Consider the following 26,666-nt stretch of genomic DNA (forward strand, 5'->3'; position numbering starts at 1 on the left):
TTAGTGGAAATGTTGAGCATTGAGAGCTTCCACCTAAGAGCAAGGGAAACTGAGCAACGTGTGATCCGTGTTTAAAATGCTTTGCTGCTGCAAACGTGATGACAAGAGCCCCTCGAAACACCAGAGCATCAAAGGGGAAAGGTGTTTACAGGCATTGGTGCTGCAGTTGAATGCTTCATTTCTTCAGGTACCTGCTGAGAGATTCAGGTGTCAGGAGCTCGGTCCTGGGGTGGCATCCAAGACTAGCCAGGACCTGAAAATACTCATCGAATTGTAGAATGGTTTGGGTGGGAAGGGACCTTAAAGGCCACCCAGTGCCACCCCCTGCCCTGGGCAGGGACACCTCCCACCAGCCCAGGTTGCTCCAAGCCCCGGCCAACCTGGCCTTGAACCCCTCCAGGGATGGGGCAGCCACAGCTTCTCTGGGCAACCTGGGCCAGGGGCTCACCCCCCTCACACCAAAGAATTTCTTCCCAATATCTCATCTCAATCTCCCCTCTTCCAGTGTAAAACCCTTCCCCCTCGTCCCACGGCTCCCCTCCCTGCTCCAGAGTCCCTCCCCAGCTTTCCTGGAGCCCCTTGAGGGACTGGCAGGGGCTGGAAGGTCTCCGCGGAGCCTTCTCTTCTCCAGGCTGAACCCCCCCAGCTCTCTCAGCCTGTCCTCCCAGCAGAGGGGCTCCAGCCCTCCCAGCATCTCCGGGGCCTCCTCTGGCCCCGCTCCAACAGCTCCGTGTCTCTCCTGTGCCGAGGCCCCAGCGCTGGAGGCAGCACTGCAGGGGGGTCTCCCCCGAGTGCAGCAGAGGGGCAGAATCCCCCCCTCGCCCTGCTGCCCACGCTGCTGGGGATGCAGCCCAGGCTGCGGGGGGGTTCTGGGCTGCCAGCGCACGGTGCCGGCTCCTGTGGAGCTTCTCACCCACCAACACCCCCAAGTCCTTCTCCTCGGGGCTGCTCTCCAGCCATTCTCCCCCCAGCCTGTAATACTCAGGGGAGCGACTCCAGCTGTCTGAGGGCAGCGAGGCGGTTGAGGGCCGCCCGTGGCTTTTGAGAAGCCGGTGTGTGGCTTTGTGGGACTGGCTGCTCATCGCTGCCTCCCCCCTCCGAGCTGCCGCCGAGCTTTTATTAACACGGAGCGGGAGGTGGTATTTATACCCGGTGGTGGAGGAAGGGAAGGAAGGGGAAAGCACCCAAACAACATAATTGCTTCAGAAGTGTGGGAGCAGACCATGAGAGCTATTTGGAGCGAGGGTGTCGGCGCTGAAACGTGTAGGTAAGGAGCAAACAGATTTTCACGCTATATTTATCTTGGAAGTACGGTCAGGCTCTTCCCACTTGTCTCTGATGGGAGGGAGACTTTGCCGGCTGCTGGGAGCCACGCTCCGCTCCTCGCTCTCATGGGGGTAATTCCTGATGCCTGCGTTCAATCCCAGTTCACACACTGGGAGGTGATGGAGCCGTTCGGCCGGGGCAGCATTCCTTGGTGCAGGGGTAGGTAGAATCGGGCTCGTAGCCCCAGGATGGCATCACTTCTCGGTGCCGGGCTGGTTGTCCAGGGCTGTTGGTCCCTGCTCCTTTACCAGCTGGTGACTTCCTCCGGGAGGGTTTTTAGATCTCATCTGATGCCGTGTGAAGGGTGGCGCTTGCTCTGGGGGTGTCGGTGACCCGAGAGTTTGCAGAGGAGCCGCAGCCCGGGCTTTGGCTTACGGGGATCATCGAATCATAGAATGTGTTGGGTTGGAAGGGACCTCTAAAGGTCATCTCGTCCCTCCAGGGATGCTGCCCTTTGCAGTGAAGCTCAGTCCCCAGGCAGAGGTGGGCAGCGTGTGGTGGGTGTTGGGCCAGCCTGGAAATCCCTGTGTCCCCTTCCAGGGGCTAGAAAAGACTGAGTTCAGATAGTAGAGAATTCAAGATTTCCTCTTTTTTGCATTAAAACCCCCTCACATCGCTGAAGTGGAAGCGTGGTTCATGGTGGCTTTGCAAGAAGCAAGACAGGAGGGAGGAGCAGGGGTATCTCCATGAGCAGGAGGGCTTAGGGCTCCCTCTCGCCAATTTTCAGCTGCTTAAAAGTGAGGAACCTGCTCAGAGCTGGTGCCTGGTGTCCCTCTAGAGTCGCTGTGGGATGGGCACGTCCAGAGGTTGGTTCATCGTCCTGAGCCCGGCTTGTGCCTTCCTGGAGGTGTGAGTGCTGCCTTGTCTCTGGTGCCTATGGCAGGGTGTACGCTTTGATATTCATCATTTCTTTAGCAGCCTTTTTGCTGGCTGTTAAATATGGAGCTCGTTTGTTGGAGACCTTTACAGCATGGCTGTTGGAGGTGGTGACGCTTAAAATCATAGAACCATAGAATTGTTAGGGTTGGAAGGGACCTTAAAGATCATTTAGTTCCAACCCCCCTGCCATGGGCAGGGACACCTCCCACTAGATCAGGTTGCTCAGAGCCCCATCCAGCCTGGCCTTAAAAAATTCCAGGGATGGGGCTTCCACCACCTCTCTGGGCAACCTGTTCCAGTGTCTCCCCACCCTCATGGTGAAGAACTTCTTCCTAACGTCCAGTCTGAATCGTCCCATCTCTAGTTTTAATCCATTCCCTCTAGTCCTACCATTACCCGACATCCTAAAAAGTCCCTCCCCAGCTTTCTCGGAGGCCCCCTTAAGATACTGGTAGGCCACTCGAAGGTCTCCTCGGCGCCTTCTTTTCTCCAGACTGAACAACCCCAACTCTCTCAGTCTGTCCCCACAGGAGAGGTGCTGCAGCCCTCTGATCGTCCTCGTGGCCCTTCTCTGGACACGTTCCAGCACATCCGTATCTCTCTTGTAGTAGGGGCTCCAGAACTGGACGCAGTGCTCCAGGTGGGGTCTCACGAGAGTGGAGTAGAGGGGGAGAATCACCTCCCTCGACCTGCTGGCCACGCTTCTCCTGATGCAGCCCAGGGTACGATTGGCTTTCTGGGCTGCCAGCGCACACTGACGGCTCATGTGGAGCCTCTCGTCCACCAGCACCCCCAAGTCCTTCAGGGCTGCTCTCAAGCCAGCCACTGCCCAGCCTGTATCGGTGCTTGGGATTGCCCTGACCCAGATGGAGGACCTTGCACTTGGTCTTGTTGAACTTCATGAGGTTGGCATGGGCCCACCTCTCGACTCGGTCCTGTCCTTTCTGAGGCTTTTCCATCCTTTGGGTAGGGAAGGAGGGTTGCCTTGTTTTCACTTGGCTTTTACCATTTGTTTCTTCTCTCCGTGCCAGGGAGAACCGTAATCGGCTGACACAGATAATGCTCCTGAAGTCTCTCCTCCAGGTATGAATGTGTCACCATCCTCACAGGAGCCCCATGAGACCCCTGGGGGAGCTTAACTTGGGGACCCTCTCCCCTGGGGTGATTTAGGAAGAGCTCAAACTGTACTTAGTCTTCTCTGCTTGCAATCCCTCTTTCTTGGTGGGTTTTAACCCTCCGCCAAGCGACACTGTCACATTGCCTCCCTTTTTCTTTGATGCTTGCAGGTCTCTGTGGGCTTCCAGTGCAGTAACATGCTCACGGCACTTCCCAGCGCTTTCCTGGACAGGCTCCTCTCCGCAGCCCTCATGGAAGACGCTGAGATCCGCCTCTTTGTCCTCGAGATCCTCATCAGCTTCATCGATCGCCATGGGAACCGGCAGAAATTCTCCACCATCAGGTAGGTCCCCAACGGGGCTGGGACTTGCAGACCCTGCAGAGCGGGCTCGGGAGGGAGATCTGCGGGGCTGGGAGCGCTGGCAGGGTTATCAATAAATCTGGGACCAGTTCTGGGGTGGTTTGGTGCTGCAGATCAGGTCTGCTGAGAGCCAGGTGGGTGGGAGGTCTCTCTCTCATGCCCAGAGGGACGTGGGACCGTGCTGCTGAGTGTCACTGTGGTTAGCCAGTGGTGCCAGGAGGATGTGCGGGAGCAATAACCTCCTCGAGTGGGTTCATCCACTGCGTTGCGTCCCCAGGGATAGGCCTGATGGGCGGTGGTGTTGTCCATGCTGCGTTACCTTGGAAGAAGGTGACTCTAATCCCAGATGGAAACATCTCCATGGGTTCTGCTGTGGTCCTGCTGCTCCACTTTGCTCGCACGCTTCTTTGTCAGCTTGCCTTTGTGTCCCTGAGCGCCACTGACTTGAAATCATGTGGTGATTTGGCTCAGTATTCTTAAATATCGGAATTGCTAGGTGGGTTTTAAAAGCCACCTTTAGTTTCCCCCCTCGGTTACCCCCAGATGGCTCATTCCTGGCCAGCAGCTCCGCGGGTGTGTGTGTCCTCCCTCCGGTGTCTGAGTTTTCCCTTCCCTTTGGCCTTTCCTTGCAGCACCATCAGCGACATCTCGGTCCTGAAGCTGAAAGTGGACAAATGCTCGCGCCAAGATACTGTCTTCATGAAGAAGGTAGTGTCAGGGTCTGGGTCAAGCTGTCCTGGTGCAGACCGATGTGAGGACTGTGCCTCTGTTTCCCCAAGTCACGCGGAGTCTTTGTGTACCACCATGCCTCTAACCCTGGGGATGTCCCTGGGAAAAGCCAGTGGGAGTCAATCTCCATCAGTGCTTTGTGTCTGGGGCTTTCTAGACTCCTAAATCGTAGAATCCCAGAATAGTTGGGGTGGGAAGGGACCCTAAAGCCCAGCCAGCGCCACCCCCTGCCCTGGGCAGGGACACCTCCCACCAGCCCAGGTTGCTCCAAGCCCCGGCCAACCTGGCCTTGAACCCCTCCAGGGATGGGGCAGCCACAGCTTCTCTGGGCAACCTGGGCCAGGGGCTCACCCCCCTCACACCAAAGAATTTCTTCCCAATAGCTCATCTCAATCTCCCCTCTTCCAGTGTAAAACCCTTCCCCCTCGTCCCACGGCTCCCCTCCCTGCTCCAGAGTCCCTCCCCAGCTTTCCTGGAGCCCCTTGAGGGACTGGCAGGGGCTGGAAGGTCTCCGCGGAACCTTCTCGTCCCCCTGCTATTTGCCCCAAGGAATGAGTACCCCAGGATGTGCTGGCATCCCAAAAGCTATTTATCAAGTGGCTTTTGAAGTTGCCTGATTTTATTTATTTTTCTTTCCCCCCGCTACCTCCTTAAAACACTTCCAGGGTGGTGCAAACTCCTCTGGAGCCAACTTGAGGCCAAGATGGGAGCAGTTTGTCACCTTGCGCGCGGCCGGGAGCAGCGATGCAGCCCCCAAAACTGTTGCAGAGCTGTGTTTCCCTCGCAGCAGCCCGTGCCCTGCGCGGTCCCGTGCCCTGCTGTCAAAGCAATGTGTCTCAGGGCCTTATTTTCCCGCCGTGGTCCGAGCTGTGATTTCTCTAATGCTTCTGCAACAGAGGCATCCCTTCCCTGGGCTCGGTGCTGCGAGTGCTGTTTGCCAGCCCTGGGCTCTGCTCTTGGACCTGCCAGTGCCTCTTCCCCATCAGGGTCCAGCATCAAATGATGAAACACCACCTGATAGTCACACCTCGCTCTCCCTGGGGCTTTTTGTTTGTTTGTTTGGTGACCAGAGGAGCTCTGCTCCCTCCCATGTGGATGGAAACCCCTTTGCTGGGCCCTGCTACTTTTCTTCCTCTGCGTTGATGGCAGCGTTGCTCGTAGGGGATGCTCAGGAGGTGACCACATCCCTCCGTGTCCCCACAGCATGGTCAGCAGCTCTACCGGCACATCTACCTGATATGCAAGGAGGAGAGCAACGTGCAGGCTCACTACGAGGCACTCTACAGCATGCTGATGCTCATCAGCATTGAGCTGGCTAACGAGGAGGTCATGGTGGACCTCATCCGCCTGGTGCTGGCGGTGCAGGTAGGCAGGGGGGAGCTGGGGGTGCTCAGCGCCATGGGGCGGGTGGGCTGGGATGCGATGGGGTGGGAAGGAGACTTGTTTTGGAGTTGGGGGTCTCTGAGGAAGCGGGATGCAAGTGCATCATCTGCTCTGAGCTTCTCCCACCATGGTGGGATCAGACCAACACGCCAGGGAGAGACCTTGCCTTGACAACCTCTGCCAAGCTCCAAAAGTTGGGATGTTTCTGGGGAAGGTGGTGCCACGAGGTGGATGGGGACCACGCTGGGACCTTGTCCATCCTCAGCTCATGGGGCTGTGTCTCTGCTGCAGGAGATCGCCCAGATCAACGAGGATAACTTGACGGCGTACAACCGCTGCGCGCTCTTCGCCCTCGGTGCAGCTTACCTGAACCTCATCAGCCAGCTCACCACCGTGCCCACCTTCTGCCAGCACATCCACGAGGTGCGAAGATGGGGCTGGGGACGGGGCTGGAGCCTTGTCCGTGGCAGCTCTGGCATCGGCTTTCCTGGCCACCCATGGGGGTTTGAGCTTGGCTCCTTGCTTGTCTTCTACAGGTCATCCAGATGCGGCAGAAGGAAGCTCCCTATCTGCTCCCTGAAGATGTCTTTGTGGAGAGACCCAGGTAAGAGTTTGGAAAATACCTTCTTCCCTGCTCCTGAGGGATTGGCATCCATAAGCTCGTGGGCAGTAATGGGTTTATCAGCCCTTCGCTTGCCCGTGTTTGTCCCCTTTCCCATCTGGGGATGGCACAGTGGGAAGGACATCGAGTGGTTTTCAGCCTGTTTAGAATCTGAGGAGGGTCCCATGCAGCCAGGGGAGGGGGTGGCCACCACGGCTTGTGCTCTCAACCAGCCAAATGCCAGGATCAGCTCCACTGGCCGATCCCTTCCCCTCCCTGGCAGCAGGATGGCTTTGGATCCGGTATATCATCCCGCTGCTCTGCCGTGCCACCAGTTCAAGGGTGCCTGCTGCCTGCTGAGCATCCCCAGGCCAAGGCTGGCTGGGCTGGCCCATCCCTGCTGGCCCAGCCTTGTCACGCTTGGTGGTCACATTTGGTGGTGAGGTCCCTGATGGACACACTGCCCCCACTGAGTGCCACTGCTCTCTGGAGACATTCCCTAGCTCAGGCTGGTCCTTCCTGAGCGCATCCGTATCCTCCGTGATGGGTTGAGAGCTCTTCTGGGGCACGGTTCCCCTAGCAGGGGAGATCATAGAATCATGGAATCATCATTTAGGTTGGAAAAGACCCTTGGGATCACTGAGTCCAACCATCAACCCCACTCTACAGAGTTCTCCCCTACACCATATCCCCCAACACCACATCTAAACGAGTCTTGCTCCATTGGTTCTTCTCTACCTCCATAGGTTGAGCAAGAGCCTTGACCGCCTCGGCCCAGAGGTCTTCTTCTGGCAGAGCAAGATCAGCGAGGTTCTGGGCGGCAGCGGCTACAACTCGGACCGACTCAGCACGCCCTACATCCCCCAGCTGACGGGTACGCAGCACGCTGGGGCATCCCGGAGAGCTGGGAGGGGAGGAAACTGGTCCCTTGCTCTGCACAGTTATGGGGTTGTGAAGTCCTTTGTCCTGCATGTGGGCCTGTTGGTTTTCTGCCCCGCTTTAGAGGTGTAGCCTTGGGGAAACTGAGGCACAAAGCAGTGAATCGGAAGCTTCCTGGGGTTGCCACATGCATGGCTGGCCGGATGGAAGGAGCCATGAAGGCCACTGGGCTTGACCCAGTCCTTGGTTCTGCTGGTTTGGATGAATTTACGTCAATGGCTTGGAGGGACTGCTACCCCGGGGATGGGATGTGAGGCCATTTTCCCTGGGGGCTCCCCGTGCTCGCCCCGCTGCCCCCGAGGTGGCTGCGATTAACTCTTCTGCCCTTTCTCCTCCTCCCCAGATGAAGATCGCTTGTCCAAGAGGAAGAGCATCGGCGAGACCATTTCCCTGCAGGTGGAGGTGGAGTCGAGAAACAGTCCCGAGCGAGAGCAGGTACCGTGTTACGCCAAGGGCTGCGTCATCCCTTCGGCACCGCGTGCTTTTAGCAGCCTGGCAGCGTGCGGTTAAGCCCTCTCTAATTCTTCGTTTGGCTGCATGCGTAATTGCTCCGCTGGCTTCAAGCTCATAACTCGGCCCTGGCGTGTCTGGCAGCGAGCAGGGTCGGGAAGAGCCCGACTCCCCCTGATGCTCCACTCCAGGTGTGACAGGTCCCGGTCTCCAAGGGGAGTGTGGTGGGGTGGCCCTGGCTGGACACCAGGCTGGTTGTCCCCTCCTCAGCTGGGCAGGGGAGAGAAGATACAACAAAAGGCTGGTGGGTTGAGATAAGGGCACGGAGATCACTCACCAGTTGCCATCATGGGCAAAACAGACTCAACTCAGGGAAATTAATTTAATTTCTTGCCAATCAAACCAAAGTAAGGTAATGAGAAATAAAAACTGAATAATCTTAAAACACCTTCCCCCACCTCTCACTTCTTCCCGGGCTCAACTCCGCTCCCCATTTCTCTCCCTCCTCCCCCCGAGCGGCGCAGGGGGATGAGAACGGGGGCTGTGGTCAGTCCCTCACACCTTGTCTCTGCCGCTCCTCCCTCCTCAGGGGAGGACTCCTCACACTCTGCCCCGGCTCCAGCCTGGGGTCTCTCCCGTGGGAGACAGTTCTCCATGAACTTCTCCAGTGCGAGTCCTTCCCAGGGGCTGCAGTTCTTCACCAACTGCTCCAGCGTGGGTCCTTCCATGGGGTGCAGTCCTTCAGGAATGTACTGCTCCAGCGTGGGTCCTTCCATGGGGTCACAAGTCCTGCCAGCAAACCTGCTCCAGCACAGGCTTCCTACGGGCTCACAGCCTCCTTCGGGCATCCCCCTGCTCTGGCGTGGGGTCCTTCCATGGGGTGCAGTCCTTCAGGAATGTACTGCTCCAGCGTGGGTCCTTCCATGGGGTCACAAGTCCTGCCAGCAAACCTGCTCCAGCACAGGCTTCCTACGGGCTCACAGCCTCCTTCAGGCATCCCCCTGCTCTGGTGTGGGGTCCTCCATGGGCTGCAGGGGGATCTCTGCTCCACCATGGACCTCCATGGGCTGCAGGTGGATCTCTGCTCCACCGTGGACCTCCATGGGCTGCAGGGGGATCTCTGCTCCACCATGGACCTCCATGGGCTGCAGGGGGATCTCTGCTCCACTGTGGACCTCCATGGGGTGCAGGGGGATCTCTGCTCCACTGTGGACCTCCATGGGCTGCAGGGGGATCTCTGCTCCACCGTGGACCTCCATGGGCTGCAGGGGGAGTATCTGCTCCACTGTGGACCTCCATGGGGTGCAGGGGGATCTCTGCTCCACCGTGGACCTCCATGGGGTGCAGCGGGATATCTCGTCCACCGTGGAGCTCCACAGGCTGCAGGAGGAGTATCCGCTCCACCGTGGACCTCCACGGGCTGCAGGGGAATATGAGCTCAGCCATGGACCTCCATGGGCTGCAGGGGGAGTATCTGCTCCACCGTGGACCTCCATAGCCTGCAGGTGGATCTCTGCTCCACCGTAGACCTCCAATGGGCTGTAGGGGGACCCTGCACGGGCCCACCATGGGCTTCACCACATGCTGCAGGGGAATCTCCGCTCCAGCACCTGGAGCACCTCCTCCCCCTCCTCCTTCACTGCCCTTAGTGTCAGCAGAGCTGTTGCTCTCACATATTCTCATTCCTCTCTCTGGCTGCTGTTCCACAGGGTTCTTCTTCCCCCCTTCTTACCTATGTTCTCCCAGAGATGCTGCCACCATCGCTGATGGGCTCAGCCTTGGCCAGTGGTGGGTCCTTCTTGGAGCTGGCTGGCATTGGCTCTATCGGACATGGTGGAAGCTTCTAGCATCTTCCCAGAAGCCACCCCTGTAGCCCTCCCCCTACCAAAACCTTGCCATGCAAACCCAATACAAGGAGCCACCCGTCAGCAAGGGTCTCCCGCTGCTGTTTGCGTGGCAAATCTTTATTTTCGGGGAGCTGTAAGGGCTGGTTAGTCCAGCCTGGAAAAAAAAAACCCAAAACATTTAAAAAGTTCTGTTTGCCAGGACAGATATCCCTGATCTTTGAGGACAGAGTGTGTTTTGGTGCAGGAATCCACCCGGGACATTGGTTCGGGGTTGTTGTGATCCCAGAAGGTTGTCCTGTGCTGTGGGTTGAGCCTCGTCTGCTTTTCCCCTTCCTTTAGAGAGCACCAGCGGAAGAGATCACGTACGAGACGCTGAAGAAGGCGATAGGTAAGTGAGGGAGCCAGGAGAGGTTGGCGTGGCGCGTATGTGTGGGTGCTGCCACCCCTGTGTGTGTGCACACCACGGGGGGATGTGTCCCCAGCCATGGGAGCATTGCACCCGGGTCACGGGGCAGCTCTGCCTGGTGTCCCTGGGGGGGTTAGTCCCAAAGCGAGAGGTTGGAGACCTTCCTCTTGGCTTCCTAGTGATGCCCAATGCTGTCTGCTGGGGAGGTGGGGATGAGGCATGGGGTGGCCTCTGTGGGTGGGGAGCAGCTGAGAGCCATGTCCCCTCTGCTTCAGTAGACAGTGTCGCCGTGGAGGAGCAGGAGCGGGAGCGGAGGCGGCAAGTGGTGGAGAAATTCCAGAAAGCCCCGTTCGAGGAGATCGCCGCCCACTGCGGCGCCCGGGTGAGTCGGGGCTGAACAACTCTAAATCCCCACGGCTGCTCTGCTGGGGAGAGGGGGACGGTGACGATGTGGCTCTGAGTTTCACCAGGCCACCTTCTCTGGTGACCGGGGTGTTCGTCCCCTTCGCACCGCTGTGGTCCCCAGGGTGCAGCCCCGCTGATAACGGCCTCTGTGTCTGTCTTACAGGCGACGCTGCTGCAGAGCAAACTCAACCAGATCTTCGAGATCACCATACGGTGAGTTGGGGCCACAGCCGAGCATGCGGTGACAAGCCTGAGGTGCCTGACTACAAGGCCAGCGCTGGCCGTGGGGCAGCAGGACCCACATGCGTCTCCCATCAAGGAGGTTTCATAGCCCCTCTGCTGGGAGGACAGGCTGAGAGAGCTGGGGGGGTTCAGCCTGGAGAAGAGAAGGCTCCGCGGAGACCTTCCAGCCCCTGCCAGTCCCTCAAGGGGCTCCAGGAAAGCTGGGGAGGGACTCTGGAGCAGGGAGGGGAGCCATGGGATGAGGGGGAAGGGTTTTACACTGGAAGAGGGGAGATTTGGATGAGATATTGGGAAGAAATTCTTTGGTGTGAGGGGGGTGAGCCCCTGGCCCAGGTTGCCCAGAGAAGCTGTGGCTGCCCCATCCCTGGAGGGGTTCAAGGCCAGGTTGGCCGGGGCTTGGAGCAACCTGGGCTGGTGGGAGGTGTCCCTGCCCAGGGCAGGGGGTGGCACTGGGTGGGCTTTAAGGTCCCTTCCCACCCAAACTATTCTGTGATTCTATGAATCTCTGTGCTGGGGATGGGGTCTTTGCGGTGACAGAGGGGACAAGCTGCTGGGAGCAGCCTCTAGTTTATTTGCCCCAGTTCCCCTCTGCTGTGGTGGCACTGGGAGACCTGTAACGGTGCAGGAACGCCTATTTTCTCACCAAACCTCTCTGTAACCCACCTCCTTCCATCTCTTGTGTTTCAGGCCACCGCCAAGCCCCTCCGGCACCATCACAGCCGCCTACGGCCAGCCCCAAAACCACTCCATCCCGGTGTACGAGATGAAGTTCCCGGATCTGTGCGTGTACTGAAGGTGGCCGTGGTGACAGGACAGGGCCACCGCTCACACCGACGGGAAAAGACTACGGACCCTGCGGGGAGAGCATCCTCGTGCCAGACGGGTGGGGACGCGGACACCGAGGTCACCCCAAGATTCGTTGGCACCCCAAACCCGTCTCCCGTACTTTATTTTGTGACTTTCTGCCTCCGCGGCCACCTTTTGCAGCGGTTGGTGGTGCAGGAGGCTTCGGGGCGCAGCGGGAGGTGGGGAGTTGCTGGGACCTCCCTCTCCCGTTTCTTATTTTGGAGAGGGGAGAGGAGAGATGCTCCGGCTCTGGGCAGAGCGCGTTGGGCGTGTACGTCTTCCCGGCATAAAGCAAACCCCTTCCCTGGGGGAATCCCTCCCCGTGTCGTCTGTCGGCCACGTCCGGAGCCCCTGGCGAGGGGCAGGGCTGAAGCTGGGGGGGGTGTCAAAGGCAGGAGGGGGTCTGGGGCCGGAGCTGGTGCTTGAGGCAGGTCGCTGGAGAGGGTACGGTGCCCACCTCCGGCTCCTGGCCTGTGAGCCTGCATCTTCCCATAGCTCCATCATCGCGCGGCCAGTTCCCACGGGCGCTTCAAGGTGCCCCCGTGCCCTGGACCGAGGGCTCGCCCAGTGCAGGATGAGGGTGGGCATCGTCCCATCCCAGTATGGGGCCACACAGCTGCCTGGCTGGTTCCAGGCCACTTGAAAATACGGTTTGTTTGGGAAAACCCACTTTTTGGGGGGGGCGGCGGGGAAACCCACAAATGCCTCTCGCCTGGGGCGTGAGCAGGCTGGTGCGCCGGGCAGGCGGTGGGACACCCGGAGCAGTGACACGAGGCACGAGCAGCCGCCCTGCTGGGGCATATTAACACGTTCACCCACTCTTTTCATATTTTTGGGTTGGGTTTTCACAGTTTTGGGGGTTTCCGTCTCAAAGAAATAATTATTCTATTTATTTATTTATTTTTTCAAAAGCAGAATCACTTGGGCAAAGTCCAGTCCTACATCAGCTGAGCCGTAACCACAAAGAAACCCCCGTGCCGCTGGAAATAGCTGCCGTGAGAGGTGTTTGACAGGGTGCGCCCCGCAGACCCCGCGTCCGGCGGGCCGCGGATCGCGCCTCCTGCAATAGGATAAAACCGGAGCTGGGTTGGGGGCGGCGGGGAGGGGGGAAGATGGAACTTTAGAGACGTGTTGGGAAATCGTGGCTCCTCACGAGGTCGGAATGGTAGGGATGGAGAAGAAAGGTCGCCTGGGGGTGTTCGCGGGGTCTTGCTTGCTCCCAAACGCCTTTCGAGCGCGCTACGGCTGTTCACGAGGCGAGCTTGGGCGCGCTGCGCCATCAGACGGGCGCTGCCTGGGGGTCCCCGGGGGTCTCTCCTGCAGCCCCTTCCCCCAGGCCGGACACGCTGCTCCCGTCCTTCCCCCGTGAAGAGGCACCGAAGGGTGTAACGCTGGAGACGTGGGAGCTGCTCTTGCACCGGGACAGCAGGGAAATGCGGCCGCTCGGCGTCGCACCGGCTCCGTGTCCCGCTGCCTTCCTTCAGCCACGACCCGTTTCCCTCGCTGCGGATCTTCAGGCGGTTATTTTAAGCTGTAATTACACATTACCATCCCTTTTATTTTTTTTTTTCCCTTTTTTTTTTTTTTTTTTTCCCCCCCCTCTCCCCTCGGGTGGCGGATACAGTTGGCGATTGCCCCGAGGTCACCGCTTGTTTGCGCGGCCGTGCTGTAATCCGGGTTTAGGAAATGATCTAGCTTAGGAGGACAGGAAAAACAAGGGTTTATTTCGGTCCCTGGGCTGGATCACGGCACTGTCCCACTGGCCTGGGGCTCTCCCCGTGCCCGCCCGCTGCCTGAGGCTCTCCCCTTGCTGCTGCCTCTCCTCAGGGTCCCCACGTGTCTCCGTCCCCTGTCCCCAAACCCTTTTTGCTCCCTGGGTTCTGTCGGAGCCCGAGTTTTGGCTGAGGCAGGTTTTGGGATCGGCAGCGGGAACGCGGAATGGGCCGCTCGGGGAAGGAGGGGTTGCTCCCGTGGCCGTTCTAATGAAAAGCACTAAAAAAGCACTAAAAAATTTTAAAAAAAAAGCAATTACCCCCCTCCCCCCCTGCCAAAATTGTGTGTCCGTGGGAAAACGCATCCAAAACTCTTCAAAACCACAAAGAAGGTGGGAAGATGAGCACAAGTGTGCGAGGACTTGGGGACCCGCGGGGACACCACACCTCAGGGTGCCCGTCATCCCTTTTGGGGCAGAAAATACCCTTGGCCTCCGCTCCCGGGGCCAGCCCCCGCGCCCTCCGGTCCCAATGCTCCCACGGGACCTGGCAGTGGGACCCGGGCTGTCACCTCCCGGCTGGCCCCGTCCCCCAGCATGTCTCACCACGGCCCCTCCGCATTTTGGGACCCAAACCTGTAAATGTGCCCCCCCCCGCCCCCGACACACACACATGGTGTAAGTGACCTGTTTGTACATCCCGTTTAGTTTAGATACTTGTGGACGTAGAGACGACAAAGTATATTTCTATAAAGTCGGCGGTTTAGGTGCATGTGTGCGTTTCCGTCTCTGTATTTCGGAGCACTGTGGCGTTTGCGTCTGTCGCCGAGGGCAGAGGAGGGGGGAGCGGGTTGTTAAAAAGGGCCAAGAAGCCCCCGGTATTTTCAAACGCAGCGTCTTAACGCCCTTTTCAAATAAATGTTGATGTTGCCACCTTCGGGGGTCTGCAGTCTTGGCGTGTTCACGGCACCCAGGCACCCTCTTTCTGCTCTGGGAGAGGAAAAATGGGTGGTTGCTGGAGAAGGGGAGGCATGTGGTGAGGAGGAGGATGGTCTGGGCTGTGGACAAGCTTCCTTCCCCCAGCTCTGTGCCCAGCATCCCACACAAACTGGGCTTCATCTTCATCACCCTTTAAAATTGAGTATTTCCAACATTTTTTTCCCCCTGGCCTGCAGAAGTTCCCTGGGGAAAAGCCTGGGTTTCTACTCACGGTGCGCAGGAATGAGCGCAAACCCACCTGCCAAGGCCAAAAATAGGAAAGAAAACACCCGGAAAGCTATTTGAGGGGCCAAAATGTAGACGGTGCACACCGTGCCATGGGTGCTCCGGCCACGCACGTGCTGCACCAGCATCCCCTCAGCTCCCCGTGGTGTTAAGGACGGACGCAGGACATCACGATGTAGGATGATGTAGGGTTGGAGGAGGGGAAAGCACTAATAGGAGCCCTGTTTTACTTTAACGATACTTCCACCATGTTATACCAAATAAATGGGGATGCGCAACCCTGTGCAACGCAATCCCACTCCTGGATGGTGGTGGGTCCGTCCCACTGGGGCATCTGCAGCTCTTCTGCACGTGCTTTCCAGCCTTGGGTGGAGCGGGAGGAGATGGGAAGCACAAAGCCAGCACGCGGGGTCAGCATTGTGATATTAATGCCAGTGTTTTGCCGCCTGGGAAGCATGGAAAAGGGGGAATGGGCATGGTTTGGCAGCAAGAAGGTGTTAGTTGGGCAGAGGTGATCAAGGTTTGCTTCCCCATGAAACTGGTTTTAGAGTCGCAGAATCACAGAATTGCCCAGGTTGGAAGGGACCTTTCAGATCATCAAGTCCAACCATCAACCCAACCCTGCCAAGGCCACCACTACCCCATGGCCCTCAGCACCACGTCTGCCCAGCTTTTCAATCCCTCCAGGGATGGCGACTCCACCACTGCCCTGGGCAGCCTCTTCCAATGCTTCACAACCCTTTCCAGGAGGAAATTGTTCCCAATATCCATCCTAAACCTCCCCTGGCGCAACTTGAGGCCGTTTCCTCTTGTGCCATGGTCTGTTCCTTGGGAGAAGAGCCCGACCCCCCCTGGCTACCCCCTCCTTTCAGGGAGCTGTAGAGAGCGAGAAGGTCTCCCCTCAGCCTCCTCTTCTCCAGGCTGAACACCCCCAGCTCCCTCAGCCGCTCCTCACCAGACTTGTGCTCCAGACCCCTCACCAGCTCCGTTGCCCTTCTCTGGACACGCTCCAGCCCCTCAAGGTCTTTCTTGGCGTGAGGGGCCCAAACCTGGACACAGCCCTCGAGGTGGGGCCTCCCCAGTGCCCAGTCCAGGGGGACGGTCACTGCCCCACTCCTGCTGGCCACACTAGTGCTGACACAGGCCAGGATGCTGGTGGCCTCCTTGGCCACCTGGGCACACTGCTGGCTCATACTCAGCCGTTGTCGACCAACACCCCCAGGTCCTTTTCTGCCGGGCAGCTCTCCAGCCACTCTGCCCAGCCTGGAGCGTCCCTGGGGTTGGTGTGACCCAAGGGCAGGACCCGGCACTTGTTGAACCTCTCACACCATTGGCCTCGGCCCATCCATCCCTAAAACTATAAAATTTTCAACCCGACCTCCTCCTCAGCACCCCAACCCAAGGCACCCGCCACCCGGCCTGCCCCTCCTGCTTCACCACAGGAGTTACCAGCATGACTTTAGAAATAACGAAGCTCTCCCTAGTACCCGGGCTCTTCAGCGTTATCATTTCATGGGGAATTAACGAGTTTACCTGGGCGGTGGGTGCTGGGGGAGCCCGACTCCATCCCTTCCCTCCTTGGGACAGCACCCAGAGGATGCCACGTTTTCCTGTCCTGCCAGCACACCTCGTCATCCCATGTCACGTCGGGGGGGTGGCCCCTCTCCGGGACCAAAACATGCTCTGCTGGGACGCGCTGGAGCCGGCCCCTGCCAAAATGCAGCCCCCGGTGCCCTCCCCAGGCTGGCTGCAGCGAGCCCAGGTGTGCCGGAGCCCGATGACCGGCCCCTGCGAAGCTCCCAAACTAAGGTGCAAAATTATTCTTTCTCCCTCCCCAGCACTTTCCCAGCCATTTTTTAACCCCCAGCTGCAGGATTTTACTTCGCAGTTAGTTTTTTTCTGCCCCTTTTACAAGCACCAGGCACCCCCAGAGACGTTGCCCACACCTGCTCAGCTTGCGAAAAAAATATGTATTATTGTTATTATTATTATTATTAATTTTTATTTTTTTTTTAGAATTCTTTTAATCCGTCATTTACAGTATTGTACAGCTCAGTGAAAATATATGAAAGTCATCCGGCGTGCTCCGAACCGGGCATCGTCCCCGCTCCCCGCGCGTGTCCGGCAGGTGCGTCGGAGCGGTTGACGCCTTTATCCCACCCAGTGAAACCCGGGAGCGGACCCCTTCGGAGTACTAATTAAGAAGGACATAACGAGCGATCTCTAAGTGAAACACATGCCAGCGGGACGCTAAAGCTTGGGGGGGGGGCACGGCAGCGGGGGCGGGTGCCCCTCGGGCTCTCCCCCATCACTGCCCCTTCTTGTAGGCGCTTTTGATGATGGCGTTTTTGAAGAGAGTCACTAGAGGGGTCTGGCTGTGCTCCGAGGTCATGAAGCCCCCGTAGCGCTTGTCCTTCAAGGGCGCCTGCCAGCGGAAATGGCGCATGCGGTAGGAGCCGCTGGCCTTCTTCTCCTCCTGGCCTTCCTCCTCCTTCTCCTCCTCGGCGCCGCCGAGCGCCAGCTCCCTCCTGAACTCCAGCGGGTAGCTCTCGGCCGACTCTTCCTCCACCCCGTTGGGGTAGACCTTGATGGGTCTCCTCTTGCGCCCCACCGGCTTCCCCCAGCGGAAGTGCTCCATGGAGTAGGAGCGCTTGCCTTCCTCCCGCTCCAGCCCCGTTCGCTCCTCTTCCTCCCAGTGGGACGGCGGGGCGGCGGGCAGCGATGCCGGCGGGGGGTTGCCCCCTGCCTCCTCCTCCCGTTTGTGCCCCCCGCTGCCGCCGCTGCTGCTGTTCCTCCGGCCAAACTTGTTCCAGCGAAAGTGGCTCATGACGTACTTGCGGATGCTCTCGGAGAGGGGCTGGAGGTGCCCGTTCCCCGGGTAGACGGGTGCCTCGGCCGACAGGTCGGCTCTGCACGCCATGGTGCACGCCTGCATGGAATCACAGTCACAGACCGGTTTGGGTCAGAAGGGACCTTAAAGATCATCTTGTTCCAAGTCCCCTGCCCTGGGCAGGGACACCTCCCACCAGCCCAGGTTGCTCCAAGCCCCGGCCAACCTGGCCTTGAACCCCTCCAGGGATGGGGCAGCCACAGCTTCTCTGGGCAACCTGGGCCAGGGGCTCACCCCCCTCACACCAAAGAATTTCTTCCCAATATCTCATCTCAATCTCCCCTCTTCCAGTGTAAAACCCTTCCCCCTCGTCCCATGGCTCCCCTCCCTGCTCCAGAGTCCCTCCCCAGCTTTCCTGGAGCCCCTTGAGGGACTGGCAGGGGCTGGAAGGTCTCCGCGGAGCCTTCTCTTCTCCAGGCTGAACCCCCCCAGCTCTCTCAGCCTGTCCTCCCAGCAGAGGGGCTCCAGCCCTCCCAGCATCTCCGGGGCCTCCTCTGGCCCTGCTCCAACGCTCCGTGTCCTTCTGATATCAGGGGCTCCAGAGCTGGAGGTGGTGAGCATGGCTGGGAGGGGTGAGATACATGGAAAAGGTGAGGACACGGTCAGGTGTCCCCCGGGGGGGTTGATTGCACAGAGTGGGATGTTTCACAAGTTGATTTCATGCTTGTGCCCCACTGAGGTCCCCATGAAGGTGTCACCCCCTTGGACCTTCAAGGGCTGAGCCCGGAGCATGGTGTCCAGGCACCAAACCATCCCTGGGTGGCTGGAAACAGTGCCGGGGAGGGGGGACAGTCCCCACTGTGGGGTCCCTGGAGCAAACTCAGCCAGGTGACCCCCTGCACCATCCTGTCACCACCACCCCCTGCAATGCACCCGTGTAAAGCCGATACCCAAATTGCTGGTTCATCCCCTGCAAGCTCAAAAAGCTTATTTTACCATCATCCCCCAGGGTGAAGCCAGGAGGCAGAAGCCCACCGAAACCCAGGGGTGACGGGGTCCAAAGCATCACCCCAGCTCGAGGCGGGTCACCCCACGGCGATGGCATCACCTCCACACCCCAGCCCACCGCCCCGGTCCCTGGAGGGGGGTCAGGAACCAAAGCAGTCCCCGTCGCCGAGCTCACCAGAACGCTGGCCTCGCTGGCGAGGTCCTGGCATTTGCTGCTCTCCCAGCAGGGGCCGCTGGCGCCGGCGGGGGGCCAGAGCAGCAGCCCCAGCGCCAGGGGCAGGACGCTCCACAGCGCGCTCACCATCCTGGCTGGGGACACCGGGCTGGCAGGAGGGATGCGAGGGGCTGCGGGCCCACAGACCGTGCAGGAGCTATGGGGAAACAAAGGGAAAAAACAAAACCAACCTATTTTTTATTTTTTTTTTTTTTTGCCTTCGGGAGAGTCTAAACACTTTCCTTGGTGCGTCCACCTTACCCGTTCCCTTTTCGAAGTCGCCTCTGTCGGGGTTGCAGGAGAGGGGTCCCCCACCTGCCCCTTCCCCTGCCTGTCCCCGTCCCCTGGGAGATGCATTAGTGCCACAAAATTCTTCTTCTACCAAGCTTTCCTCCCCCTTCAAGCTCATTGCACAGGGATGCTCCCCCCTACACCCCAGGAGGACGGGGGTGAGTTTGCCGGAGGAGAAACTGAGGCACAGAAAAGGGAAGGCAGAAGCCGAAGCTGCCTCCCTGCCTGCACCTGCCTCGCTCGGCTCCTGCTCGGCCGCTCCAAAAAATGGCCAATGTTTCCCCTCTACCTCTTCCTTTTGCCTCCCCCACCGAAAGGCTTCCCTCCCGAGCCCAGGTCTTTTGTCGCCGCTCCCGTAGGTGACAACCGCTGTCGGCGGGGATTGCTGCCGCCTCCTGAGAACCCCATAAAGATGAGTGATGCCGCAAGGGGAAAGCCGTCTTCAGGTTTCATCCCTTGCCAACCACTCGCGGCTTGCGAGACGATTCCTCTAAAAAATAACATGCTCCCTCCTAACCTGTCCTGCGATGCCCCTCGGGCGGCTGCAAAACTCCTGCGGGGTGGGAGACACAACTGCAAATAACGTTAAATTAGGGCTAGAAGAGTAAGACATGAATATTTTACATTAAATAGTATTGAAGGCGGTTGCTTGGCTTTTGGGAAGGGCTAAGCCAAGCGGTGGTGGTGTTTGGGATGCAGAGTGCCCCGGGGGCTCCCAAAATTAAGCCAGGATCTGGCCGAAAACTGGGGGCTGAAGTGGCCGTTGCTGATGTGGCATCAAGGATGAGGTTGGGGTCAGTTCCCGGCCACCCACAGGCCCCGGCTCCAGCGTCCCCGAGGAAGACCGGGATGCTTTTCCTCTGCAAACCCCAACTCTTTCCCAAGCAGCTGGATTTGCCTTGGCGGGGACTCACCTTCCTGCTGCGAGAGGGAGGAGGGAAAAACCCCATCCCACTTTGCAAGAAAACAGAAGGAAAAAAAAAAAAAAAAATCTCTTTTTGGCCCAAAATGCGTGGCGAGAGGGGGGAGCTGACCCTCCCCTCCGTAGCGAGAGCTGCCAGGTCCAGCCTGGATGGGGGGGGACTTTGGCAGAGGGGAAAAAAGACCCTGGATTTATGACAGCAAATAGCAGTTTGGAAAAGGGGGATAAAACAGCGAGACAGACCAATTTTTAAACATAACAGTTGTTTTTCTGTCTTTTGCCTGAATTTGTGGGTGTCGCTGCCCGGGACACCCCCCAGCGCAGCCTCACGGAGGGGCCGGGGCGGGGGGGCGCAGCGGGCAGCCCCTCAGTGACACATTAACACCCAATAAAGCAAATAAAGCCCACAATAAAGGGAGGCGAGGGGGCAATAAGCCGCAGGGAGGGAGGGAGGGAGGGAGGGAAGGGTGTGTTTTATTGCCCGTCCCTCGCTGGGCTACCCCTGCCCGCTGTCACATCCCCCCCCCCCCCCCCCCTCCCCCGCCACCACCGCTCCCCACCATCCATCGAACCCGTATTTTTTGCAAAGTCCCAAAGTTTCTTCCCCCCCCCCGCCACGCACCCCAAAACGCATCGGGGAGACCCACGAGGGCTGGGTGGTTGAGGGTTTGGGGTGGGGGGGGGGGGGTGGGGGGCTTACCTGTGGCCGGGGTGGGAGCCGCCGTGCACCCACCGTCCCCCTTCTCCCGCAGGCTCCCGCCGGGCGTCTGCCGCTCGGCCGCGGGACCCCGCTGCCTTTTTATACCCCTTCGCCACCATCGCGTCCGCCGCCGCCTGCCGGAGGGAAAGGGGGGGGGCGAGAAGGGCGGGGGGGTGGTGGGGGGGGGGGGGTGGTGGGGGGGGGAGGGGGACCGTTCCAGGTACCGAACAAAAAGATGAGGGCGAGGAGCCGCGGGCGTCCTCGGGATGCGGCCCCGCGGCGGATGGCGGGATTAGCATCCCCCCGCGAACCGCAGCCGGCAAAGTTTTCCGAGCGGTGGTGCTAATTGGGTTTGCAGCTCTGGAGCCGGCCCCGGGGAGGGGGTTGTGTGTGTGTGTGTGTGTGTCTCTGTGTGTGTGTGTGTGTGTTGGAGACGGGGTGGTGGGGGGGTGTGGATGGAAAGTCTTTCTCCGGGTACCAGCCGGCACCGGCGGCGGTAGTTTGGGCACGGGGTTGTTTATTACCGGAGCGTCCATCACTCCTTCCTTGAGCTCAGGCGTGGGAGGGCTTCGTGCTCCGATGGGTGCTGAGGATTTGGGGTTGTCTTTCCCTGGGATAAAAGGGGATTTGGTTAAAAAAACAAACCTCTCGGGACAGTACGGACAGGCAGCGGGCATCCTCTGCCGCGCCGGGGAGTCCCGCAGCCAGGGGCTGTGGGTGCAAAAGCAGCGGGAGAGGGTTTTCCAGCCTGGGGTGGGGGGGTGGGTTTTGCAGACCATGGATGGGTTTTCATGGTGCGGGGAGAGAGCGAGGCCAAGCAGGGTGGGACCTGGCCGGGCTTCGTCGCTGATTTTCTGCACCCAAGTCAAGCCCCAGCCCCTCCGCTCCGCTTGAGCTGGACCAGCTTTGGGATGCAGATGCTTTCCCTATCGCACAGCAGCCCAAAGCCCAGAAAGAATCATGTTCTCTGTAGGGTTGCCCTTGGCTAGTCTATATTTAAGAGCCATGGTGGCTTCCAGGAGGCTTCTTCAGGCACGTTGGCCAAGCCTTGCATGGGCGAGCAAGAGGGATGCTCCGTCCTCTACAACATGTTCAGTGCAGGATAGCACCTCGGAGCAAGCCTGGGATGGGGCTGGGGGGCGATGGGGCATCCGAGGAGGTCGGAGCGATGGGGAAACTCATCTGGTACCAAGTTTCCAGCCCCACCCCGGACAGCTGGCACATACCTGGAGGGCTCAGCTTCTCTTTTTCCACCCATAAGAGGGTGGCAACGTGCAAATCATCCCTGCGGATGGCTGTGGTTTTGCTAAATCCTGACTCTGCCCTGAGGGTGGTTTGGGGTTAAACCACATCCCCAAACCCCGCCAGGCCCCGTGCAGGAGGTTTAACAGCAGCAGGGAGGTGTTCAGAGCTGGTTCGCCAGGGTTTGCACGGCTTTTTCTGCCCCATGCCTCACACATTTGAGGCGGATTTGCCTCTGACCTCGCTCATCACCTCCGCTGGCTGCTCTCCACAAACATCCCAGGGTGATGGCAGCGCGTCTCAGCTGCGCGTCGGGACCAGGGGATGATTTTAAGATTTTAAGGTCTTTTCTTTTTTTCCAGCTGTGGGCTTACTCAGGTGGAGAAACACATCTGCATCAGGATTTTCCATCCCCGAGATGTCATGCCAAGGTGGCCCTTGAAAGGTGGACTGTCCTCCCGGAGCACCTGATGGTGATTTTTGTTGGGTCTGGGCTCAAGCAAGATCTCGACATGGGCTGTGAGCATCCCTCCCACCAGCCCCTAGGGAGCACAGTTGTTGATTTTGTCCTAGTTTAAGGCCTAAACCACGACAGATTCGCATGCTAATGAGAAGCAAACTTCAAGGCACGGCAAAGCCACACACGGAGGTTCGCCTGCGATCGTACCAGCAGGAAGCAGATGTGGTCTCGCCTTGGGTGGGCGAAGGATTTGCTCCCATTTCACTCAACACGTCCTTCTGTAGGGAAAGGAGAAACCCCAAAGGCAACTTTCATGGGAGAGCAGCCCATGAGCAGGAGGTCGGGATCCAGGGGATCCAGAGTGTGGTTGAGCCACTTCATCAAGACATCTGCCTCAGGGTGGAGATGGTCCATCCTGGAGACAAGTCCCCTGGAGATCCTCTTCCCTTTCCAACAGCCAGAGAAGAGGCTGAAAATAAGCAAAAAGGAGGTGAGTTGTCCTTCATCGGGCTGCAGATGTGGGCATCTCCTCGCCAAAGGACTTTGGGGTGCAACAGATTCGCCTGAGTACCCCAGGACTGGATGAAACCCTCCATAGCGGGTTACTAAAGAGGCAAAGCACCACAGGTTCAAGGAATATCCTCTGTAGCATTTCAGTTTGGTTCACACCTTCTCCTCTGGACCCCCATCCTCCCCAAATCCATCCCCCAAACCATCCACATGGTGCTCAGTGCCCGCAACTGCGTCAGCTGCCTCCGTCCTCCCTGACAGATCCTCTGATCTGCAATATTTTTTCCATGACGGAGAGCTATTCTGAGGTTCTTTATGGCCCAAACCAGAGCTATGATTCCCACTTTAAAGGCTCTTCCATCTTCATTAGGCCAATCCGAGCAGTTTATGTTTATAAGGAAGATGTGAAATCTGTTTAGGAAACCTTGTTGAGCGGAGCGGCTGCAGGTGAGGGGCTGAGATGAAGCATCTTCTGCCGCAGCTTCAGCAGCCCGTTTTGGAGGCTTCCGTCCTTGCTGGCCTTGCAGCTGGTGCTTTCAGACCTGCCTCCTGGAGGTGACCACAGCCCGAGCTCACCCTCCCTGCTCCCGGTGCCGGCATCTCCCAGGGAGGTTGGTGCCCCAGCATCTCCGGAGGATGCAGGAGTTCCAGCCCTGCGACTGGGGTGCTGGAATGACCGGCTCCTGCTCCCAGCGCAGGGCTGGTCCCGGTGCAACAGCAGGATACTCATTATATTTTATTACAGAGCTTATTTATCTTTTTTTTTTTTCTTTTCCAAAAAGAGTCTCCGTCTCTGGAGACATCCCAACCCGGCCTGGACGCGTTCCTGTGCCACCTGCTCTGGGTGACCCTGCTCTGGCCGGGGGTTGGACGGGATGATCTCCAGAGGTCCCTGCCAACCCTATGATTCTATGATTCTAAGAGAGTCCGGTGTGTAAATGAATAGTGGATGCACCCGGCTCGCAGACAGGTGGATGGGAGAGGTGGGAAGCCAAGAAAAGGACCCTACAGCTGGGAGAAAATCCCATTAGGAACCTCTTCTTTCCTCTCCTTGAGCAGGGGAGAGCTGAAGACCATCCAGGATGACACAATCACACTGCAAGAGCAGCATCCTCCAGCCCCTGCCCTGAGCGTGGCCACCAGCAAGGCAAGCCCTTGGGGTTCTTCTCCAGCAAACTGCCCAGCGATGGAGACCTCACTTTAGGGGTGCCTGGAATGAGATCTGGTGGCTTCGTCACCACCTTGTCCCTGTTAAGGGCCACACGCTCAGGACGTGCAGCCCTTTCCCAGCAGGGCTGGTGGTGGGGGTGAGATGTCCATGGGTGAACGGGTTCATTAGCTGCGTGATTTCTGGCCTTTCCATTTTAATTTGGAGAGCAGGTTCGCACCGGGGTGTGAATGAGCTCTGGGGATGGGTGTGAATGTCGCGGCTGTGCTCAAATCCCGTGGGACATGGCGCAGCCATCCCACCGGGCTGTAAACACCGGCGTCATGGGGGCGAGAGGTACTCTGGGGCTTGCAAAAACCTTGTGACAGCCACGATGGTCTGTCCTAGGACCCACACGTCCCTCCGGCACAGCAACGTGCTGTTGGGTGCTGAGACAGTCCCCTTCCCTTTCTCTGAGGACAGATTCCCTGCAGTGCTTTGCAGACAGTTGACCCATCCTCTGTTCGAGCAGGTCGCCTGGGCTCAGCACCCACCCCTGCTCCTGCCCTGGTGGGGTGGGGAGTGGGGCTGAGGACCCTGGTCCATCCAGACAAACTTCATCTTGTATTTGGTGAAATGGGATGAGGACGGATCCCCGGGACAGCTGCATTAAGGGCTTGTGCAGGGTATAATGAGCAGGCACCCAGGAGACATACAGACAAGGAGAAGTTGGGGTCATCACCATAGAATTATTTATTTCCACCGTTTGGAGATTTTAAATCCAGAAGAGACTTAATGATGGTAAATCTGAGCTTTGGAGCCAGCGACTGGAAGATCACCCATAGGATTAGGGCCTTTTTGGGTGCATAAATGGAGGTGATCATGTCTGTGGAGACACCCCGAGGTGTGGTTTTCAGTTGGCTTTGGTCAAGGGGTCCCTTCTGAACCCACCCATGCCTGCCTTGAGTCTGCGGCAGGCGGTGAAATACAAGCTGTGCACCTTGCTCTTGGAGGAAAATGGTGGTGCTTGCTCGGTTGTAGCCTCTCTGTAGGAGCAAGAGCAGCTCTGAAGGCAGGGACTTCAAGGCCAGGCTGGACAGGGCTTGGAGCCACCTGGGCTGGTGGGAGGTGTCCCTGCCCAGGGCAGGGGGTGGAACTGGATGGTCTTTAGAGTCCCTTCCCACCTAAACCATTCTATGACTCTATGATTCTATGGCTGGGCCTCCCACCACCGATTCCTTGGCCCAGCAGGCACCGGGTACCAGGGTGAAGTTCACGTGAAGGTGCCTGAGCCCCACAGCAAGAGCAGCTCAGGGCAGCCTCCAGCAGAAGAAAAAAAAAAAACAGCTTTTTTTTTGGCTGGGACGTGGCACACATGAGTTTTATTACAGGGACGTGAGTCCTTTTCCTTTCTACTGGGGTCAGCTGATTTTCCTACTGACTTTAAAAAAAGCAGAATCAGACCTAAAATGGAAGAAATAAATGACTGTGTGGCCTGTGAACAAATGGTGCTCGTTGCCGCTCTGCCTGAGCTCCCTGGTGCCAATGCCTTTTCCTCAGCACCATTTATATGCTAAAATCTATAATACTGCACTGATTCCCTGGGATTTGAACCAAAATTGGGCACTTCTCTAGGAACAGACAACTAAAGGCATTTGAGGATCGGAACGACGTCACTCTGATATTTTTTTTTCCTGGTAGGTGTTTTCTGGGGCGACTTCTGGTATTTTTGCTCGTAGGTGTTTTCCGGCGTTCTCTTTTCTCCCTGGTATTTTGCGAAGAGCTTGAGCCACATCACCCCGCTGTGTGGGCCACGCACCCACTGGCACGGCAGGGCCCGTGCAAGACCTCGAGGTCCCGTGGGGATGAGAAGCCTTCACGGCTCGAACGGGTTTGTTTCTGCTGCTCTTCTGAGCTCATGGTGAAGGACACATCTTCACGGGGGCAGCTTGTGCCTGTTCGGAGAGAGGCCGATAAGCAGCACACACGCCCGGAGCAATCCGTGGGTCACGGGGTTTGGTAGCCCTTCGTGGATTTCTTTTTTTCACAAGCTTTTCCAGCTTTCTTTTCCAGCACCTACAGCATCCCTCGGCTGGGAGCTGCACAGCCCATCCCCCTGCTCTTGGGAAGAAACGTCCCACTTTTGATTACAGGAGGAATATTTCGTTACGGCTTGAAGAAGCCACAACAATTTATTGTGTTTTGGAAATTATTCTCTCACCCAATGACCCCTCCCCACCCAGGAAGGGGAAGTGGGAAAAAAACAAAGGAACACAAGGGTTGAAATATAAGCAGATTTAGTAGAAAAAGACTAGATAATTAACATTAATGACACAAAAGAAACAATATTAATCCCGATAGTGATATAAAATACACAAGGACTGTTCTCAGCCCATTCTATCAGCAGAAGCCGTGCGCTCCCCGCAGGGACAGCCGACGTGGGACCCTGCGAGCGCTGCGGCTCCGGGAGGAAGGGAAGGGCTCAGGGTTCCAGAGTTCTCGGGATCACAGCCATCATATAAAGAGAGAGAACTCCTCAGCAAACTTCCTAATTTATATTGAATGTGATGTTCATGGTATGAAAGAATCCGGTTGGCAGCTTGGGTCAAGTGCCCGGGTCTCGCTCCTCCTCATCCCCGCACCTGTCAAGGCTCGAAAACACCAAGACCTTGAAACCCCCACACCAGAGCTGGCTCTAAAGTAAATATTTTCACAAATTCGGACAGTAAAGTCTTCTAAAAATGCAGTTTTCCCAAGCATTAGGAGTGAAATTAGTCCTGTGTCGCTCAAACCGGGACACATTGCCATTGGCACAAGCGTTTGAGAGGACGCTTGCCTTGCTTAGCAGCTCCTGGTCGTCCTTCATGACCCTGATG

General features: G+C 58.0%; 2 protein-coding genes across 8 annotated transcripts in view; one reads left to right on the plus strand and one right to left on the minus strand.

Annotated features, from left to right (window-relative positions):
* The window catches only part of EFR3B (EFR3 homolog B), a 65,777-nt gene extending 51,604 nt beyond the window's left edge, over window positions 1–14,173 (plus strand). For 4 of the 7 annotated variants that reach the window (XM_074582167.1, XM_074582168.1, XM_074582165.1 and 1 more), the window contains 12 exons: window positions 3,237–3,288; window positions 3,492–3,664; window positions 4,315–4,390; window positions 5,615–5,776; window positions 6,086–6,217; window positions 6,331–6,398; window positions 7,142–7,269; window positions 7,678–7,769; window positions 9,971–10,019; window positions 10,313–10,419; window positions 10,606–10,655; window positions 11,373–14,173. In XM_074582167.1, coding sequence (XP_074438268.1) covers window positions 3,237–3,288; window positions 3,492–3,664; window positions 4,315–4,390; window positions 5,615–5,776; window positions 6,086–6,217; window positions 6,331–6,398; window positions 7,142–7,269; window positions 7,678–7,769; window positions 9,971–10,019; window positions 10,313–10,419; window positions 10,606–10,655; window positions 11,373–11,478 — 1,195 coding nt within the window. In that variant the 3' untranslated portion in view covers window positions 11,479–14,173. The remainder of the gene's footprint in view (window positions 1–3,236; window positions 3,289–3,491; window positions 3,665–4,314; window positions 4,391–5,614; window positions 5,777–6,085; window positions 6,218–6,330; window positions 6,399–7,141; window positions 7,270–7,677; window positions 7,770–9,970; window positions 10,020–10,312; window positions 10,420–10,605; window positions 10,656–11,372) is intronic. The other 3 variants (XM_074582164.1, XM_074582166.1, XM_074582163.1) reach the window with 1 other exon arrangement.
* A 2,148-nt stretch (window positions 14,174–16,321) lies between these two features.
* POMC (proopiomelanocortin) lies at window positions 16,322–20,526 on the minus strand. Its single transcript, XM_074582258.1, has 3 exons — window positions 20,432–20,526; window positions 18,480–18,675; window positions 16,322–17,395 (listed from the first exon to the last, which is right to left on the minus strand). Exons 2-3 carry the CDS (start codon window positions 18,606–18,608, stop codon window positions 16,775–16,777), a joined length of 750 nt encoding a protein of 249 aa, XP_074438359.1. The 5' UTR covers window positions 18,609–18,675; window positions 20,432–20,526; the 3' UTR covers window positions 16,322–16,774.
* Between the last annotated feature and the right edge of the window lie 6,140 nt (window positions 20,527–26,666).

Source organism: Larus michahellis, chromosome 3 (assembly GCF_964199755.1).
Source record: "Larus michahellis chromosome 3, bLarMic1.1, whole genome shotgun sequence".
NCBI classification, from domain to species: Eukaryota; Metazoa; Chordata; class Aves; order Charadriiformes; family Laridae; genus Larus; species Larus michahellis.